Below are 21,052 nucleotides of genomic sequence, written 5' to 3'. Positions count from 1 at the left end.
GCTACCGGTGGACGTATCAGCATAGGACTGGCTGGGGGACGGGCCCAGACGACTTTTCTCCAACTAACTTTTCAAAATTTTTTTGATGGTTGTTAAAAAGAAATGTATTTGATTTATTATTTAAGAAAGTGCGCTGGTTGAAATATAAAATTATGAAAGTCCTTGTTAGCTTTAAAAGATTGCATGTTGCCCTAAGTTTAAATGTTTAATTTTAAATAGTTTGATTAATTATTAAAATACTATGAAACTTAAATAAAAACAAAAAAATAGATATTAAAATAAAAATAAAGACCCAATTTTTTTTTTTTGAGAAGAATAAAGACCCAATTAAAAACAAAAGGGATTCACTTTTTTTTTTCTTTCTTATCTCTTTCTAATACTTTGAAGAAAAGCACTTAGGGCATGTTTGGGGTTGCTTTTAGGAGATTAAAAAATAATTTTGGTATATGAGAAATTCTTTTATAAATCACTTTTAGCAAAATCACCTATTTTACAACAAAATTTGTAAAGTAGGAAAAAAGTAACTTTTCAAAATCTAATTTTTAAAATCACTTTTATATTAATCAGGAAATAAAATTATTAATTTTAAAGAGGTTATTATTATCACCAATTATATTGAGATAACAAAATAAAAAAATAGAATTAATAATATAAAATATTTATTTTAATTATCAATTATTATATATACACAAAATTATAAGTATTTTATATACATGTTTGTAAATGTGTAAATAAATTTTATTCAATATTATGTCTAATTTAGTCATTTATATCCTTACGACATTTATATTCTTACAACAGTTTAATATTTACAACACTTTTAAAAATAAAATTTGCTAAATGTTTAACCAATTCACTTCACAATTTATCATTTCTACAATAGAGCTAACATCAATTATTTTAAAAGGTATAGCATTACCAAACTTGCACTTAATTTATGTGGTACTGCATGGCTGCATGCTGGTAGTGCAATAGTGGATTAAAGTAGTGCGTGTGCATCAGTGCGTGGATTTTATCAGAGTTCCCATAAATCAAAAGCACTTTCCTTCAATTATATAGTTTTTCAATATTGATCCCTAAATTGTAAGTTTGCTAATTCTAATTTATAATTTTTCAAAGATTTTTTTTTTTGTTATTTCAAAATTCCAAATTCATCATGTATTCATATTTGTTCTCCCTGTTGCATTATGTGAATATTTTTGTTATTATTAAAAAAATTTAAGCACAAATTAAGTGATAACTTAATTGTGTCCATTAAAAAAGATGTTTTCGATTGTATTAATAATGAAACTATCTTGCAACTTCAACACATGAAACGGTATTAAGGAGTCTTTGACAACAAGTGTAATAAGTAAATAAATTTATTATTGATGAATATTAAAATTTTCAAAATCACATTATATTTTAAATAAGGTGTTACGCAGTCGTGCGCCTTACGAAGCACGGTTGCCAGCATAGCATACTTCCATTTGCGGGCACGTCATAGCTCATCAAATGAGTATTTGCCGCGCGCAGTAGCGCACCCGACAACGTTGCCGAACCGGCTTCCATTAAATTTAATATTAAAAAAGTTACGAGAACTCTACCATTCAGTTACATGACAGGTCACCAATAACCGTGCCACAAGGTTTTCTCCAGTTGGATTTTATTGCTTAATTTACTTATGTTTATGGACTTGACTTCTACCTTTTGTTGGAAAATACAACTCAAGGATTTTAATTATGTTTAGAAAAAGTACTAATTTGCAGATGCCGCTCTTAAATATTAAGTGTGGATGTCTCTTCATCTTAATGTTTTTTACATAAAAGGTTTGAGTATTTAAATATGAAAATTTGATTAAATGAGTACCGCCGCTCTGCCTACGAAAGGCTACGGGGCTCGCGTGGGAGTTGTGTGAGGAGCGATGACGCTCATCTTATCAAATTCTCTTTAATTATATGTATCGTTGAAGTTGATTTTTTTTAAAAAAAAATTAAAACATAAGTAAGATTTGAAAATTTCTTTACCGAAACAGATTTATCTTTCAATTATGTGTTATTATTTGAATTTGTAGTATCAAGTACAAAATGAGATATTAAAAGGATAAATCTTGATAGTAATCCACTGTGTTATTTTCCTGTCATTTGTGATAAGCCAGAGGATTATATATCAACATCATGTCAATAATCCAACTATATAATTAATAATTATTCCAAGTTTATGTCGTCTATGAAAATTGGACTCAATACTCATCTCCTCCAACCACACCCACAAAAAAAAAAGTAGTGAGTTACAAGTATCTAATTGATATTATTATATTTACTTCAAAACTATTTTGATTATTACATCTTGTATCCAAAAAAAGAATCTCTGTTTCGTTTTCTAAAATCTGAAGATTTTCCTTGGTCCATGGCTTCAGCTTCTTCTTTATCTTCTGGCTTTACTGGTAAAAGCAAGTATGATGTCTTCCTCAGTTTCCGAGGCAAGGATACTGGTACGGGCATTAGGGACCATCTAGCCGCAGCTTTGCGTCGTAAACAAATAAAATTGTTCATTGATGATGAAGAAGAACTTCAGAAAGGAGATGAGATTTCGCCTGCCGTTTCGAAGGCAATCGAAGCATCAGTTGTTTCCGTAATTATCTTCTCAAAAAACTATGCTTATTCAACATGGTGCCTCGATGAACTTGTCAGGATTCTTGATTGCAAGAAACGGAATGGTCAAACCGTGGTACCGGTTTTCTACAAAGTAGATCCATCTGATGTGCGAAAACAGAGGGGGAGTTTCAGAAAAGCTTTCGTTCACCATGAAAGGAACTTTTCGGATAAGGTCCGGGTTCAGAAATGGAGGGATTCATTGACCCAAGCTTCAAATATATCTGGATTCCATGATTCCAGGTCATTCAGGTAACTCTTTAGCTCTTCATTTTGTTTTCATCAATGGAAGAAAGAACATTAATGCTTTATAGGCCTAGCTTGTTCTGTTTCGACTCATCATCGTTGTATTTATATCTTGAGCAACACTTGCTAGGAATGATGCGGAACTTGTGGAAAAGATTGCCGAAGATATTTCTAAGAAATTGGAAGACATGGCAGACCCACCTAATTTCCCTTCGTCCATGGCTTCATCTTCTTGTTTATCTTCTAGCTTTACTGCTAAATGCAAGTATGATGCGTTCCTCAGTTTTGGAGGGGAGGATACTCGTACTGGCATTAGGAGCCATCTAGCTGCAGCTTTACGTCGTAAACAAATAGAATTGTTCATTGCTGATGAAAAGGAAGTTGAAAAAGGAAATGAGATTTCGCCTGCTGTTTCGGATGCAATCGAAACATCATTAATTTTGATAATTATCTTCTCAGAAGACTATGCTTCTTCCAAATGGTGCCTCGATGAGCTTGTCAAGATTCTTGATTGCTTGGAAAAGAATAATGGTCAAATTGTGGTACCAGTTTTCTACCGAGTAGATCCATTTGATGTGCTCGAACAGAAGGGCAGTTTTGCAGAAGCTTTTGTTCGCCATGAAAGGAACTTCCCAGATAAGGTTCAGAAATGGAGGGATGCACTGATCAAAGCATCAACGATTTCTGCATTTGTTGTCACGGAATCCAGGTAACCCTTAACTGAACACAGTGAAATAAATTTTTTTTTTTTTTAAATCAATAGTCATTTACAGTCTTAGGTAGAAAATGAAAAGAAAATTGATGCTTTATAGCCTAGCTTGGTTTGTTTTGACCCATCATCATTGTATTGATATCTTGAACAACACTTGCTAGGAATGAGGCGGGACATGTGGAAAAGATTGCTCAAGATATTTCCAAGAAAGTGGAAGATATGTCAGATTCAACTGATTTAAGTGGCTTCGTTGGATTAAATTCGCGAATCGAGAAAATTAAATCACTTCTATGTCTCGAATTGGGTGATGTTCGAATTGTAGGAATTTGGGGCATGGGCGGAATCGGTAAAACAACCATTGCTAGTGTTATTTTCCACCAAATTTCTGGGGATTTTCAAGGCAAGTGCTTCATGAAAAACGTCGGAGAAGAATCAAGCAAAATGGGAGTAATGCATGTTCGAGATGAGGTTATTTCTCAAGTAATGGGAGAAAATATAAAAATAGGAACTCCCACTATAACCCCAAATATCAAGAAAAGGCTCCAACAGAGGAAAGTGCTGATCGTTCTTGATGATGTCGATGATAACTCTAAAAATTTTGCTGGGGGGTTAGAGCTATTTAGCCCTGGAAGTAGAATCATTATAACTACTAGAGATAAACGGCTACTCGATAAACGTAGAGTAGAAAACGTATATGAAGTTAAGGGATTGAAACACAATTCTGCACTTGAGCTCTTTTGTAGAAAAGCCTTTAGACAAAACAATCGCTCTCCTGATCTCCTGGAGCTCTCAGAGGAGGTAGCGCATTATGCCAATGGCAATCCATTAGCTCTTCAAGTTTTGGGTTCTTCTCTTTATCAAAAGAGCAAAGAACAGTGGAAAGATAAATTGCGTAAGTTGAAATTGATTACAGATCCTAATATTTATAAGGTGCTGAAAATCAGTTATGACGGACTAAATTGGGAAGAGAAGGAAATATTTCTTGATGTCGCATGTTTCTTCAAAGGAGAGGATGTAGACTTTGTGACAAGGGTACAAGATGATCCTACATCAATGCACAATGGACTGAACACTCTGGTTGAGATGTCACTCATTACAATTTCTGCCAACCGGCTGCAAATGCATGATATATTGCAAGAATTAGGTAAGACAATTATTCTTCAAGAATCTTTCAAAGAACCAGGCAAACGTAGCAAATTATGGGATCACAAGGATGTCTATCAAGTGCTAAAGAAAAATAAGGTAAGAATCTATTTATTTGACATTTTGTACGTGAGGCTATATGCAACATTATTTTTTTTTTAATGTTAGTGGATGTTTTACTATAGGGGCAAAACATTTTTTTTTCACACCCATTCACTATAATATCATTTCATTTAAAACCTTGGGTAGTTTTTTCAGCAAATAAACATTTTGGCTTCTATATACACTATTAAATGAGAGCATCATTGCAATCACCAAATGTTAGATTATTTAATGATGGAATTTGTTTAACTGTTATCTTCTCAACTTTTAACTTTTAGGGGAAAGTAAAATGAAAAAGACTGTAATGGAGAAGAGAGGATGATCACTAGAATAACCGCACACTTTTTTTTTTTTAATATATAGATGTTGTATTAATTAAAAAAAAATGCACGTTGTATATATTCAATTATATAGGAAACACTTAATCTATTTTTCAAAAGATTTTATTTTGTAGATTTTATGCTTGCTCATTTTTTTAATTATTTTATTATTATTTCTTTTTTTGTAGGGGACGGATGCAATTGAGGGCATATTCTTTGATTTGTCCAAAATAAACTACCTTCATCTAAGTCCTCAAGCATTTGCAAATATGTCAAGTCTCACATTGCTTAAGTTCTATATGCCAGAGTGTAATGGTGTTCCAATTATGAGCTCTAAATTACATCTTAACCAAGATCTTGAATATCTTCCCAAGAAATTGAGATATCTCCATTGGCATGAATATCCTTTGAAAACACTGCCATTTTCTTTCGAACCCAATTACCTAATTGAGCTCAACTTGCCTTACAGTAAAGTTGAACAAATCTGGATAGGAGAAAAGGTCTGATATACAAATACATAACTATTTATTTTTCTTTCTTTAAAGTTATATGGTTAATTGTGGAATCCTTAAATTATACTAATTCGTTCTAGTGACTGTTTATCTTTTGTTACAGAAGGCTTTCAAGTTAAAATTTATCAACCTCTATAATTCACGATATCTCACCAGATTGCCAGAATTTTCAGAAATCCCAAATCTTGAGAGAATAAATCTAAGTGGAAGTGAGTTGGAGAGGTTACCTGCAACCATCAAGCAATTTTCACAGCTGAGATATCTTTACTTGAGAAATTGCAATATGCTTCAGTCATTACCAGAGCTTCCACTGTTACTAAGTCATTTAGATGCAAGTAATTGCAAGCGGCTCCAATCTTTGCCAGAGATTTCATCATGTCTAGAAGAACTAGATATATCCATACTCGAAAAGTTATCCAAAACTACATTTCCTATTAAGCATGGTTGCTCTTTAATGCAGTTTGAATTTCAGAATTGCTGGGAACTAAAAGAGAACAAGATTTTGGAAGATTCAGAGCTAAGAATTCAGCATATGGCAATTGCATCATTGAGACTATTTTATGAAAAGGTATTCATTATTCATTTCTCTCTTTCTTTCTGAATCTCCTCTCTCCCTTTTCGATACATCTGAAATCGTGATTCTCATTTTACAGGAACAACTCTATTGTCCCAGCATACTGTTACCTGGGAGCGAAATTCCTAAGTGGTTCGCATTTCAAAATATTGGACCTTTAATAGCTCTTCAACTGCCGGAGCATTGTTTAATCAACTTAATTGGGTTTGCCCTTTGTGCTGTTATTGATTTTAAGCATCTTCCTTCTAATAGTTGGGATTCTTTCAACATCAACTGTGGAATCTACATTAAAATGAATAAACCCGAAGATTTGTCATTCAATTGCTTTTTGGCTAGTATTCGCGACGCCATTGATTCAGATCATGTCATACTTGGATTTAGTCCCTTGGGGATAGGTGGGTTTCCCGTGGGTGGGGGTAATCACAACACAACTGTCTTGGTTGATTTCTTCCCTGCTAAGGTGAAATGTTGTGGGGTGAGTCCAGTATATGCAGATCCCAACAAGACCGAACCCAAAAATTTGACTCTAAAATTTACTGCCGAAATTGGGAAATTGGATGATAAGGCAAGCAAAATTGAAAGCAAGTAAGGCAATCACAACTGAAACATCTACAGGATTTGATATGCCTGATGAAATCGGCTTGATTCAAATGTGAATTTGCAGAGACAATTCAACATTCCTTCTGTAAGTCCATGCTCTAATTCATTTCTATTTCATTATTTTCTTGTGCTTTTGTCTTAATCTAATTTTTTTAACACTTGACTGTAAATATTGTGATTCGGATTTGTATCTCTTTTGTAGTTTTGTTCATTTCGAGTCTTGTACCACATTTGAAATTTGGATTTAGTCTCAGAAGAAGTAATGTAGAAGTTCAGCTTTCTGTCAATTTAGTTAATACCCGCAATTTATTTCATGGAGATGAAGATGCCCCTTCTGTGCTTTAAGGAATCACTCTGATAACATCTATTTTATTTGTTTTCTCCTCACTATTTCCGGCTTATTATATTATATGTATAATTATTGGAATCAATGATTTTATGTCCAAATATAATATTTACTTCATTGCTATATTCTTTTTTTTTTCCTCGCTCTGTATGTGTCGAGTTTTGTGTTTGAATGTTGTTTTATTTTGACTCAGTTTACTTTGATCTTCTGTTATTGTTTTCATTAAATTTGGATTTAGTCTCAGAAGAAGTAATGTAGAAGTTCAGCTTTCTGTCAATTTAGTTAATACCCGCAATTTATTTCATGAAGATGAAGATACCCCTTCTGTGCTTGAAGGAATCACTCTGATAACATCTTTCCAAATCAATGAAGATGTTCGGTGTTGTGACTAAACTTAAAATTTAATAAGTTGTGGCTATATTTGCCAGCAGTAATGTCTTTATTGTTCTCTTTAATTACTTGGGAGTTTTGTGCATCTGTATGTGTCGAGTTTTGTGTTTGAATGTTGTTTTATTTTGACTCAGTTTACTTTGATCTTCTGTTATTGTTTTCATTATAAAGAGTGAACAAAGAATAATCCCTCACTTGGTGCTACAGATTCGAAAACATATTTCTTGCTTTTTGGGCTTTTGAGAGATATGCAGATATAAAACTGCAGAAAAGTGTTATTTGCATTTACATATCTGTGAAGTTACTGCATTAACAATTCTTGTTTCCTTATAATTTTTGGATATATGTTGTCGGGGATATTACGTCTTCTCATATTCCCTCTTTGTTTCCGATAAAGCAGTGCCATTCTGTCCTGATTTTGAATTCAACTTCTTTTATTCAACCAAGAATCTGATTGCCGGTGGCTTGACAGCATTTGTCATTGGGTTTATACGCAATGACAGCCCTTGGTGGCGCAGAAGTGCTTCAGAAGCAATCTATTGAAGGCTTTTTCTTACTGTGCGAAAATGGTTGAATCAAGCTGTCATTTTGGCAGCTCAGCAAATTACTGTTTTTTACCTGTGTATAAGCTTGTTAAGAAAGACGAAGGGGAAAGGGAGAAGGAGGGGTGGTGTGGGGGGAGGCAGTAATTCCCCCAATTCAACCCCCCCCCCCCCCGAAAAAAAAAAGGGGGGAGGAGAGAAAGAAAAGGGGAGAAAAGGGGGGAAAGAAGGGGAGGAACGGGGGGACCCCCACACACACACACAAAAGAAAAAAAACTCTGCTTTGTAATGGTTGTATCTCTTTGATTCAATGAATCCGGAGAATCGTAAAGTTATGTTCATTAGAAATAGAAGATGAAAAGTTGTGATGAATTTAGATATTCAAGCTCTATCAGAACAAATGCGATTAGAAATTCAAACCTTTTATCCCACATTTATAGCTCTGCCTTATATATAATTCAGTTAAAATATGGTTGCATAATCCAATTGATGGCTTTGCTATGAGAAATGCTGACTCGCTCCAGTAAATATAAGACCAGGCCGATTCACTCTCATTATCTCTTTCAAATGGAAAAATCTTAGGGGTGTTGATTATAATATTTACACGCGCGACAAAGAGCAATGCTACTGGCTACTGCACGCTCATTATTTCTGACTTCGCTTTTTCTTTATGGTCTTCTTACTCTGAATAATAATAATAAAGCATATTGACCCGATCCATCATCTACCTTGAAGCTCTGTTTCTTCATCCATGGCTTCATCTTCTACTAACCTCAATGCTCAAAGCAAATTTGATGTCTTCCTCAGTTTCCGCGGGGAGGATACTCGTACGGGCTTCACCAGCCATGTAGTTGAAGCTTTACGTCGGAAACAAATACAGTTCTTCATAGATGATGAAGAACTTCAGAGAGGAGAAGAGATCTCGCCTGCCCTTTTGAATGCAATCGAAACATCAGATATTTCGATAATCATCTTCTCAAAAAACTATGCTTCTTCAACATGGTGCCTCGATGAACTTGTCAGGATTCTTGATTGCAAGAAGAGGAATGGCCAAATTGTGGTACCGGTTTTCTACAAAGTAGATCCATCTGATGTGCGAAAGCAGATGGGGAGTTTTGGAGAAGCTTTTGTTCACCACGAAAGGAACTTTCCAGGTGAGGTCCGGGTTCAGAAATGGAGGGATTCATTGATCCAAGCTTCAAATATATCTGGATTTCATGATTCCAGGTCATTCAGGTAACTCTTTTAACTCTTCCTTTTGTTTTATCAATGAAAGAAAGAACATTAATGCTTTATAGGCCTAGCTTGGTCTGTTTTGATTCATCATCATTGTATTTATATCTTGAACAACACTTGCTAGGAATGATGCGGAACTTGTGGAAAAGATTGCTGAAGATATTTCTAAGAAATTGGAAGACTTGGCAGACCCACCTAATTTTGATGGCTACGTCGGATTCAATTCACAAATTGAGAGAATCAAATCGCTGCTGTGTCTGGAATTGGATGATGTTCGAATCGTAGGAATCTGGGGCATGGGCGGTATTGGCAAAACAGCCATTGCTGAAGCTGTTTTCCACCAAATTTCTTCTAGAGAATATTCAAACCACTTTGACGGCAAGTGCTTCATGAGAAACGTCAGAGAAGAATCAAGAAAAATGGGAGCACTTTATGTTAGAGATGAGGCCATTTCTCGAGTATTAGGAGAAAGTAATCTCAAAATAGGAACTCTTACTATCAACTCATATATATGGAAAAGGCTTCGGCGGAGTAAAGTGCTGATCGTTCTTGATGATGTTGATGACAACTTCATCCAAGAATTAGAGAGTTTAGTTGGACAGCTAAATCTATATGGACCTGGAAGTAGAATTATTATAACCACTAGAAATAGAGGAGTACTTGGAGTCAATAGTATTGTGTACAAGGTCAAGGGATTGGAACACGATAAAGCTTGTGAGCTCTTTTGTAGAAAAGCTTTAAGTCGAAAAAACCGCTCTGATGATCTTCTGGAGCTCTCAAAGAAAGTAGCATGTTATGCTGATGGCAATCCGTTAGCTCTTGAAGTATTGGGTTCTTCCCTGAGACAAAAGAGCAAAGAACAATGGTACAATAAATTGCATGACTTGACACTGATTTCTGAACCTAGAATTTATAAGGTGCTGAAAATCAGTTATGATGAGCTAAGTCCCAAACATAGGAAAATATTTCTTGACATTGCATGTTTCTTCAAAGGAGAACAAGTGGACAATGTGACAAGGATACAAGACAAGCCTACGTCTCTGCGCTATGAACTGGAATTCCTTGCTGACAAGTCACTCATTACAATATCGTATAAGAGGTTGCAAATGCATGATTTATTGCAAGAAATGGGTCAAACGATTGTTCGCGAAGAATCTGAAGAACCAGGCAAACGGAGCAGGCTATGGGATCACGAAGATGTCTATGACGTGCTAACAAAAAATAAGGTACGGATCAACTTATTTGACATAATTTTTCTCTCTATACATCCTTAGTCTAAGTTATTTGTACGAACAAAACAACGTAAACCCCTAAATAATATAAAATATAATCCCATTCGCTATCCTCTCATTTTGTTTGAAACTTTTACTTAAAAGCCTTGGTCAGTTTTTTAGGGTCAAAAAGAGCTCACCCCTTTCTACATAGAGAAAGCAAATAACTAATCGAACAAAACCCCCATCCTATTTTAAAATTTCATTCTAATCCCCTTGATGTTATAACGGTTCTGTTAAGTGTTAATTTTATTTATCACTTTATTATTTCCCCCGGCTAATGCTTAAATGTTTTGGCACTAAGAACCAAGTAAAATGACCTATACTCTAATAATTGTAGATTTTATATGACCTATACTTTAATAATTGTAGATTTTATGTGCATTTTATTCTTCAATTAGGAAGCACTTAATCAACTTTTCAAAAGTTTTTGTAGAATTTATGCTTACTCATTCAGTCATTCTTTGCTTTGTTTAAAAGGGTACTGATGCAATTGAGGGCATATTCCTTGATTTGTCCAAAACAAAGGAGATACGTTTGGATTTTGAAGCCTTTGAAAATATGTCAAATCTCAAATGGCTTAAATTCTACATTCCAGAGCATTGTGATCTTTCAACTATGAGTTTTAGAGTGCTTCTTGATCGAGTTCTTAAATATCTTCCTGCGAAATTGAGATATCTCCATTGGCATGGATATCCTTTAAAAACACTGCCATTTTATTTTGAGCCAGAGTATCTTATTGAACTGAATTTGCCTTATAGCAAAGTTCAGCAAATTTGGGAAGGAGAAAAGGTATGTTGTATTACTATTACCAACTTTTTCTTTCTTTACATTTATTTAATTAATTGACAATTTTATTGATGCATAGTAATTTAACATAGTAATTACCTTTTTTTAACAGGAGGCTCTCAATTTAAAATTTGTCGACCTACGCAACTCCCAATTTCTCACCAGGATCCCACAACCATCTGAAATCCCAAATCTAAGAAAACTAGACTTACGGGAGACTGCAATAGAAAATGTTCCGTCATTACCAGAGCTGAGATACCTTCACTTGGGAAATTGCAAAATGCTTCAGTCATTATCAGAGCTTCCATTGTTTCTAGAGATGTTAACAGCAAGCAATTGCAAGAGGCTTCAATCTTTGCCAAAGCTTCCTTCATGGCCACAAGAATTAGATAGATCCATAATGGAAATACTCCCCGTGCCCTTAAAACAAAGTTCCAGGGTATCTACGAACTTCAATTTTAGCAACTGCCTCAAACTGAATGAAAACAGAAACATCAAAATTCTGGCAGATTCAAAGGAGAGAATGCAGGATATGATAGTTCAATCTCTGAAACTATGTCAACAAGTCCTTTGGGATTCAGATGAGGAATTTGCTCATGCAGTTGAAGTCACCCTTTGTTTACCTGGAAGTGAAATTCCTGATTGGTTTATTCATCGAAGTTTAGGATCTTCAATAGCACTTGGATGGCCACAGCAATGTTCTAACATAGAAAGAAACTTCATCGGATTTGCTTTTTGTGTTGTCATTGGGGAAGGTGAAATGGAAGTCCTATGTCGCTACAGATTTAAAATAAGGACACGCTCTGAAACCGAACATCAATTGCGTTTTGGCCCTGACGTCTCCATTGACTCGGATCACGTCATACTTGGTTTTTACCCCTGTTGGAATCTTGGGCTACATGATGCTGATGGTCAACGCCCTGGAGTTGTCTCATTTGACTTCGACATTGTAGATAAAAATGATGGATTACCATACGGACGGTACAGCTTGAAAAGTTGTGGTGTGTGTCCAGTATATTTGAGTCCCAATAAGACAAAACCCAACACTTGTACTTTGAAATTTGCTGCCACTACTAAAGAAGAATGCAGTCATGATAAGATGCCTGCTGGCACAAGTAAACCTTCTACATGTGTTGGCAGATCTGACGAAGGGGAACCGGAACCAAGTTCCAAGAGAATTCGCAGAGATCAAGTCAATGCTGATTAACAAAAGAGTTAGTTTCTCATATTATGGTTTCTTGTGTAAGTTCTATGCTCCCATCAATTTCTGTTTCTTTATCATTATTTTATGGGATTACTTTTAATCGATTATCTAATTTTTATTTTTTGCATTTCTGCAAATTTTTTCCAGAAATAGCTTAAACCAAACTGCTTTATAATGTCTTGGGTTATAAGTTGCTGCTGCACCATCTTTTTTCACCAAAAGATGCCTAGTCTTTCCTTATTTCCATGATCCAGTACTACCTTAACTTTCTGATGCATATTTGAGTATACTGTAGTGAAACTATGTAGCATCACGTTCATGGACTATGGAAAATTGGCATTTGTTTATAGGGTTTTCTTTATATTTTTGGTTGTCATTCAATTTTTGTAGATAGTTTTCTTTGTAATTTTGGTTTGTGTACTTTATGAGACCATTAGAAACCTCCAAATGCTTATGGTTCTGTGCCTTCCAAGGCATAAAATAGGACAATTTTGAATGGAATTTAATTCATGCTTGATAAGTATGACCACATTACCCCTTTTTTTTGGCTTGCAAGATGGCTGGGCTTTTAGGACATATGTACACTGACGATATCTTTATGGCATTTGTATTTCTATACCATGAGAGCAGTTGTAAACACGGATGATCTTCTGGCAGAGCTGAACAGAGCAGCATCTTGTAGAATAGTTAAAATGAGAAGGTGTTTGTTGGTTTTCAGATTATGTTCGACGGAATGCTCAGTGAAGCATTTTGGGATACATCACATTTGAATTCTAGAGCAATCAGAGAATCGAGATCAATAATGAATCAAAGGGTCAGCAATAAGTTCCCTGGTTGGCTTGTTGAGCAAGAACATTCAGGACACCTCGGTGATGAGGACTGAAGGATTGATGACTCCTGATTCATGAACAATAAGACAAACTGTCAGTTTTGTAATGATGTTTGATCAACTACCAGCTGTCGATGCTGGATGTAGAAAAATACTTCATCTCTGCTCATTGTACTATCAATGTCAATGAATAATAGAGAATGTTTTATGCCGGGGAAAAATTAGTTCTTTCTGTATGCTTGAGTCATTTTCTTGGTTCACAGCTATAAGCGAATCTAGTTTACATTTTTATCAGGGAAGCATTTCATTCAAGGTTTTTTCTTATTATCCTTAATCTCTGCAAAAGAAACCCCCCTCAAGATCAAGAATATGAACACAGTTGAAAGACTCAAAGACATTGCAAAACAGATTAAACCAGAACAATCGACAAAACAGAATTTGTGATGATTCAGTCACCCGATATGACTTAATCCCATCCCATAAACAAGTCAATTTCTCTGCCGATTTTTTTAATGCAAGGCACAAAAATTGTGTTTAATACCACTGAGTACAAACTTGAAGAAAAAAACCCCCCACCAATTGTCTCTCTCCAGAAAATGGTGCAGCCGCCAGCCTAACCGAGCTCTTTGTCGCTTCCCGTAAAAAATAACGGCTTGACAGCCTTGCTTGGGTGCTTGCTATGTTACAGACTCTGTATGTAACATAGCAAATGGGGAGCATCCACGCGTTGTAGGAGAGAGGAAAAGCTGTTGGAACTCAGCTGATACAAGGCCAGTTTGCACTGAGCTGTTACATACAGAGTCTGCAACGTAGCCTTGTCCCCTTGCTTGTGACCTTAGTCAATTTAAGTGATGCACGTGGGACTTAAGTGATGAAACTGGTAAACTAACAACAGCAAAACGCTGCGTTTTAAGTCTGCTTCTGATTCACTTTCAACAATGCTTATGATCTGGTCTTGAAAATGCAAGATCCATCCAATAAGGGATTGATGTTGAAAATATATAAATTGATTTGGTTTTACATCTACACCTGAGAAACCGTGTTGTTCATAACAGAGGTGCACCTACAAAGTTGTACATCAATCATACAATTTATTCGATGGCTGTGAGATAATAAAATAATTAACACGTGTTTGTTTGTAGTAATGCACATCATTTGACATACGAACTTTTAAAGTATAAACATGACATTAGAACTTATCACAAGATTAAAGATCTGTCTCATGGGTTCACCTTCATCTCCATGCCTCATTGGGAAAATTTGATGTCTTGAAGGATATTTTCGGTCTTCTCCAAATTGTTAAGGGGACCAAAAGAGAAAAAAAAATATTAATGGATTTCAACTTCAATTTTCTAAATATTTATTCTTTAGCAAGGTTGCAAGGGCTTAAGTTTTAATTAAAGGAAGTTGCATTATTCTTGGTGCATCTTCAACATCTAATTTTATAATAAATTGCTTTTATAGTTTCTAGATGTTCGGCCACAGAAAGTCAGAGCTGCTAGATTGAAGGATCCTCCTTAAACTAAAAAGTAATCATAATGAGTACCAAGAAAGCTCCAAGAAGTCACAGGAAACCTTCTCGAACCGAGACAGAAAGTCAACAATATGTTTAAAAAAAATAAAAAATAAAAACAAGTTAAGAAAAGAAAGCTCCATGCACATGCACATGCACAGCTGCATATTTACTGCACTTTGTTAATACATTCTCAATAAATATGCACAGCTGCATATTTATTGCACTCTGTTTCTGTCCCAAAGAGTAGAAAACTTCCGTTATGGCTTCATCTTCTTCTACCTCTTCTTCTCGTCTAACTTCTCATAGCAATTATGATGTCTTCCTCAGTTTCAGAGGGGAGGATACCCGCGATAACTTTACTAGCCATCTTCATGCTGCTTTGTATCGAGAGAAAATTAAAGCCTTCATTGATGATGAACAACTTAAGAGAGAGACGAGATTTCGCCTGCCCTTTTGAGAGCAATCGAAGCATCAAAGATTTCAGTTATCATTTTCTCGAAGGACTACGCTTCTTCGAAATGGTGCTTGGATGAACTTGTCAAAGTTCTTGAATGCCGTCAAATGAATGGCCAAATGGTTGTGCCTGTTTTTTACCATGTAGATCCATCTGATGTGCGGAAGCAAACCGGAAGTTTCGGGGATGCCTTCTCTAAGCATGAGAAACGACAGCTCAAGAAGACGCCAGAAAAGGTTCAGAAGTGGAGGCATGCGTTGACAGAAGCATCCAATCTCTCGGGATGGGCTTCCAAGGAAATCAGGTAGCCTTTATTTACCCTTTAGTATCTAAGATTAATAAGAAATTGGAAATATGAAGGAACTGTTGATGTTTATGTTTATTTTCTCCGTTTCGAACTTGGTCCAATTTGAGTCATTGCTCTTCATATTTGCACTTGCTAGGTCTGAGGCACACCTGCTAGATGTAGTTGTTAAAGATATTTTGAAGAAAGTAGAAAACATTACAGTCTCTACCTACCCCAATGGCCTAGTTGGATTAAATTCACAAATTGAGAAAATTAAATCATTGTTATGCCTCGGACGTTTGGATTTCAAAATTGTAGGAATTTGGGGTATGGGCGGTATAGGTAAAACAACCATTGCTGGCGTTATTTTCAACCAAATTTCTAAGGAATTTGAAAGCAAGTGCTTCTTGGTGAATGTGAGGGAAGAATCAGAGAAAGGAGGTGGATTGTTACATCTACGAGACCAAGTTCTTTCTGAAGTATTTGAAGAAAATTTCAGAATAAGAACTCCCAATCTTCCTGAATATGTTCGCGAAAGGCTCCAACGGACAAAGGTGCTTATAGTTCTCGATGATGTTAATAAAGTTGGTCAGTTGGAATATTTAATTGGGGGGCTTGAACGATTTGGTCTGGGTAGTCGAATCATTGTAACCACTAGAGATAGACGAGTTCTTGATAATTTTGGAGTTGGTAATATATATAAGGTTAATGGATTGAAATATCGTGAAGCTCTCGAGCTCTTCTGTAGTTGTGCCTTTAAAGAAAACCATTGCCCTGAAGATCTCTTGGTGCACTCAAAGCGTATACTAGATTATGCCAATGGCAATCCGTTAGCAGTGAGAGTGTTGGGTTCTTTCCTTCGTCAGAAGAGCAAGCTAGATTGGGAAAATGCACTGGATAACTTAAAACGGATTTCCGACCCTGATATCTACGATGTGCTGAAAATCAGTTATAATGAAATAAAGGCGGAAGAAAAGAGTTTGTTTCTAGACATTTCATGTTTTTTCAATGGGCAGGATAAAGATTCTGTGTTAAAGATGATAGACGATTCAAGTTTTGCGCATTATGGATTGAATGTCTGATAGGATTCTAGGGTTTTGATTAGAGAATTAAGAGAGAATAGATGAAGAATTTAAAGAGAAGGGAGAAGAATTAATAGGAATTAGAATTAATTTTATTACTTGCCTCCTAAAAACATAATAAGAACCAATTATTTATAGTAGTTCAAGACAATCCTAATTGTAATTTAATAAGGACTTTAATTAAAATAAGAAAACCTAATACTAATAGCAAAGAAATTAAAACAAGCAATTAAAATAAAATAAAATAAACTATTAGGGTCCTAACATTTCCAACCCCTTAAAAGAGGCTTGTTCGCAAGCCTTTTACCCAGTCTCAATAACCGAAATCTTTCAATCCATATGATGGTCAGGTGGTTTTGGAGGGTTGTAAAGAGGTATATCAGCGTCTAAAAGCAATAGTTGAGATTGTTTGCAGCGATGTCTAGGCTTGAATTGCTCGTCACAGTTGAAACAAAGCCCTTTAGAACGTCTTTCCACCTGCTCAGCTGAGGATAAACGTTTGACATTATTAGGTACGATAGAGGGAACCGGTCCTAATAAAGAGGGTGCTGGTGGAGTAGGAGTTGACTGTAATTGTTGGAGTGGATCTTGGATGGTAGGAATAGGGGAACAATTGCCTTGTAAAGTAATTGCCTTTTCCTGAAATCTAGCAAGTGAAATACTAACTAGGCAACCCAAGAGGGGGGGTGAATTGGGTTTTAAAAATTAAGCTAAGCAAACCACACAACAATTTAATCTAATGCCTTAATAAATTCGAAAATAATAAATTCAATGAAAGTACAATAATAAATGAGCAAGGGAAGAGAAAGCAGACTCAAGGATTTTTACGTGGTACGGCAATCCCTGCCTACGTCCACGCCTCCAAGCACACTGGGCTTGGGGATTTCACTATCCGAGCCTTTCCAAGGCTTCAAACATTTACAATTGACTTCAAGGTGTAATGAACCTTTACAACAAGAGATTATCTCTCTAATCTCTTCACCCCAAGTGTTTCTCACACTTGTACACTCACAATTTGATGAGAAACGAAAAATACAACAATGAAACTCTCTTTAAGAGTGGATATACAAATGATAGTACAATGAAGATTTAATTTATGATGATTTTCGAATTTGAAACTCAATATAAGTTGTGTGCACTTGTTGATGCTTGCTTGGATTACCAAAAATGAATTTGTTTTGAGTTTATATAGTTTGAGCTAAAAAACTAGCCGTTATGCACATTTTGGTCGTAACTGGCTTGCCGTTTACCATATCCGGTAAACCGCTTTTATGTTACCGTTAAGGTAAAATTTTGAATTTCAAAATATCCAGCTTGCCACTTGCGAAATCCGGTAAGCCGTTTACGCTCCAGAAGCTTACTGCCCAATATCCGGTTTGCCGTTTACCATATTCGGTAAAGCCGCTTTCAATTCGGATACATTCTGCCCAACATCCGGCTTGTCGGTTTTTCACATCCGGTAAGCCGCTTGCTACAGTAACCTGTACAATGCACTATTTTCTGATATTACAGTTTGACCTCAAAACTTTATAAAACTGTATTACGGCCCAAAACGTTATGAAACTTTCCAAATAGGTCCAATTTTAGAATTTCTAATTAATTCTTTGTTAATACCAAAACTTTTTGAAATTATGATATAGCCCAAAATGCTATGATAATTTTCAAATAAGTCCTCCAAAATTTCAAGCAATATTTGTTGATTTCAAAGTTTTCAAAATTCTTTCAATTAAATCATAAACTTGAAAAACAACTAATTTCATAAAATCATTTTTCATTAAATATGAAACATTTATAATGTGAAAATAATGATTTATTAAAAAGAATAAAAAATAATTTGAGCTTAAAAGATTAATCATTTTTAATCTTGTTTGTTACCATCAAAATCAAAATTATGAAAACATATATGTTAACAGCAAGTTCAAAAGTTTGTAGGAGAGTAACAAGTTTGAATAGTTGTATGCCAGCCTTGATATCTTCACGTAACCCATAGAGGAAACAACTAATGAAGAAAGGCTCAGTTAAATTGCTAGTCCGATCAGCCAACTTTTCAAATTGTCGTTGATAGTCAAGAACAGTTCCTGGTTGACGTAGTTTGGTAAGACTGCCAACTGCATCATTCTCTTCTAATGTCCCAAATCGAGTAGTCAAACCCGTTTAAATTGCGCCCAAGTCATTTCGCCTATAGTCTGCTCTAGCCAATGAAACCAAGCTATTACCTCTATTATTACCAGTTCTATCTGCGGTAAGATCTCTAGATTTAAGAGACTGTGGTATAACGAAAATCCCTAAAGACTGCGGTAAGATTTCACAGCTGAAGTGTCTTAACTTGAGAAATTGCAATATGCTTCAATCAATACCAGAGCTTCCACTGCGTCTAGAAAGATGAGATGCAAGGAATTGCAAGCGGCTTCGATCTTTGCCAGAGCTTCCATCATGTCTGCTCAGAGTACATCTGTTTAGCAATTGCCTGAAACTTAATAATAGAGCACGCAGCAAAATTTTGAGAGATTTACAACTAAGGGTTTGGCAAACAGCTGTATCTCAGAGACCATACTATGACTTGGTACGCATTTGTTTTTCTCTTGCTCAGGCTTTGCTCTTTGTCTTCTCTATTACATTAGGAGTCATGATTTTCACATTTACAGGAATTTTTTACACCACTTGAAAGCAGCATCATTGTACCTGGAAATAAAATTCCAGAGTGGTTCATCAATCAACGTTCAGGATCTTCGATAACTATTCAACTGCCACAGCGTTGTAATAAAGACTTCGTAGGATTTGCTCTTTGTGCTGTTATTGTCTTTGAGAAAGATCCTGAAGCCAGTAGCGCCCAATATTTCCAAGTCGTGTGTAGATACCGTTTGGAAAAAAAACTTGTTAATCACGATTGCTGGTTGGTTATGTACGATACTGTTGACTCAGATCATCTAATGCTTGGATTCGATCCCTGTTGGAGTATTGGGCTTCCTGATGGCGACCACCATACTCCTGTCAAATTGGAGTTCGCCCTTTACTATCTTGACCATGATGGCTCTCGTCTGGAGGTTGACCATAAAAGCAAACGTTACAAGTTGAAGTGTTGTGGGGTGACTCCAGTGTATGCAAATCCCGTCCGGACCAAACCCAAAACTCTCAAATTTGCTGCCACTAGTGAAGTGGACTGCACCAGATTTACGAAATTTGATAAGGCCTGCACGGGTGGAACTTTTGGAAGCGTTGGCCGATACGATGAAAAGCAACTGGAATCAAGTAGGATGAGAATTTGGAGAGACCAAATCAACGTTCCTTCTTTCCTCATATCCTATTTTCTTCTGTAAGTCCGACACTCTAATTAATTTCTATCTCATTATTTTCTTATGCGTTTATCTCAATCATGTGTGTTTGTGTTTTACACTTACCGAAAGCTTTGTGATTCAGATTTGTATTTCTTCTGTTCATTTCGAGTCTTAAACCACAATGGAAATTGTGATTTGGTCACTGAATCACTGAAGCAGTAATCGTGAAGGTCAGCTTTGTATCACCTCTAAAGCGAATAAGGCAAGGACATGAGTTTCAGAAATGACTTTTCCTCATAAGTCAGTGCCATTCAGATCCAAACTGCATGTTTTTTCTCGGGGCAATATTCAGATCCAAACTTTTCGGTGGCTACGTTCTCATGTTTGCGTGGCTACTCGTAACAATCTCATAATTTTGAAGAAAGAATAATATTAGTTAGTTTTATACTATCAATATCTTTTACAAATGCGCACGAGGATAGTAATTAATAAATAAATAATGTGTTTTCTTTCTTCTACTTTGACTTTGAAGCTTCAAGCTATTTAAAGATGGGTGAGGCCATTAATTTGTACCCTAAGATATACTTTGGACATCTTATTTTAATAAAAATTTATTCTTAAAATACAATGTTCATTAATTGAAGATTCACATGGGTGTGATCTGGGTAGAGAACTGAGCCAGCATTAAGTCTGAACTTGGCAAGCTACGTGTTATGACAAACGTGTTACTTCCCTTTCTTGAACAAGAAATAAGCAACCCACAAAACCAGAGCTTACAGAAACAAGATTAAGAAAAGAACAAACTAAGTATCAAGCAATCAAAAGATACACTACACCAAGAACTAACGTGGTTCAGCTCCACAAAGGAACCTACATCCACGGCTGTAAGACCCAGCAAGGGCAGAAAACTTTATTGAACAACAAGAAGAAGATGGTTACAACTCAATCACCAATTACAGATTTAAAACTTATAGAATCTTTTCCTCTCTG

General features: G+C 35.7%; 3 protein-coding genes and 1 pseudogene across 3 annotated transcripts; all 4 read left to right on the top strand.

Annotated features, from left to right (window-relative positions):
• Positions 1–2,388: 2,388 nt before the first annotated feature.
• On the top strand, positions 2,389–6,133 carry LOC18046152 (disease resistance-like protein DSC1). The gene is made up of 6 exons (XM_024187513.1): positions 2,389–2,885; positions 3,010–3,588; positions 3,753–4,833; positions 5,345–5,656; positions 5,772–6,003; positions 6,129–6,133. Exons 1-6 carry the CDS (start codon positions 2,389–2,391, stop codon positions 6,131–6,133), a joined length of 2,706 nt encoding a protein of 901 aa, XP_024043281.1.
• Positions 6,134–8,871: 2,738 nt separating this feature from the next.
• On the top strand, positions 8,872–12,623 carry LOC18046151 (disease resistance-like protein DSC1). Its single transcript, XM_006443028.2, has 4 exons — positions 8,872–9,356; positions 9,481–10,582; positions 11,108–11,419; positions 11,529–12,623. Exons 1-4 carry the CDS (start codon positions 8,872–8,874, stop codon positions 12,621–12,623), a joined length of 2,994 nt encoding a protein of 997 aa, XP_006443091.2.
• Positions 12,624–15,218: 2,595 nt separating this feature from the next.
• LOC18046150 lies at positions 15,219–16,787 on the top strand (annotated as a pseudogene).
• A 2,198-nt stretch (positions 16,788–18,985) lies between these two features.
• LOC112099972 (disease resistance-like protein DSC1) lies at positions 18,986–20,105 on the top strand. Its single transcript, XM_024187512.1, has 3 exons — positions 18,986–19,029; positions 19,182–19,350; positions 19,433–20,105. Exons 1-3 carry the CDS (start codon positions 18,986–18,988, stop codon positions 20,102–20,104), a joined length of 885 nt encoding a protein of 294 aa, XP_024043280.1. The 3' UTR covers position 20,105.
• Positions 20,106–21,052: the final 947 nt, after the last annotated feature.

Source organism: Citrus clementina, unplaced genomic scaffold, assembly GCF_000493195.1.
Source record: "Citrus clementina cultivar Clemenules unplaced genomic scaffold, Citrus_clementina_v1.0 scaffold_3, whole genome shotgun sequence".
NCBI classification, from domain to species: Eukaryota; Viridiplantae; Streptophyta; class Magnoliopsida; order Sapindales; family Rutaceae; genus Citrus; species Citrus x clementina.
The sequence above is the reverse complement of the archived record's forward strand: the minus strand, read 5'-3'. Positions and strand labels throughout refer to the sequence as shown.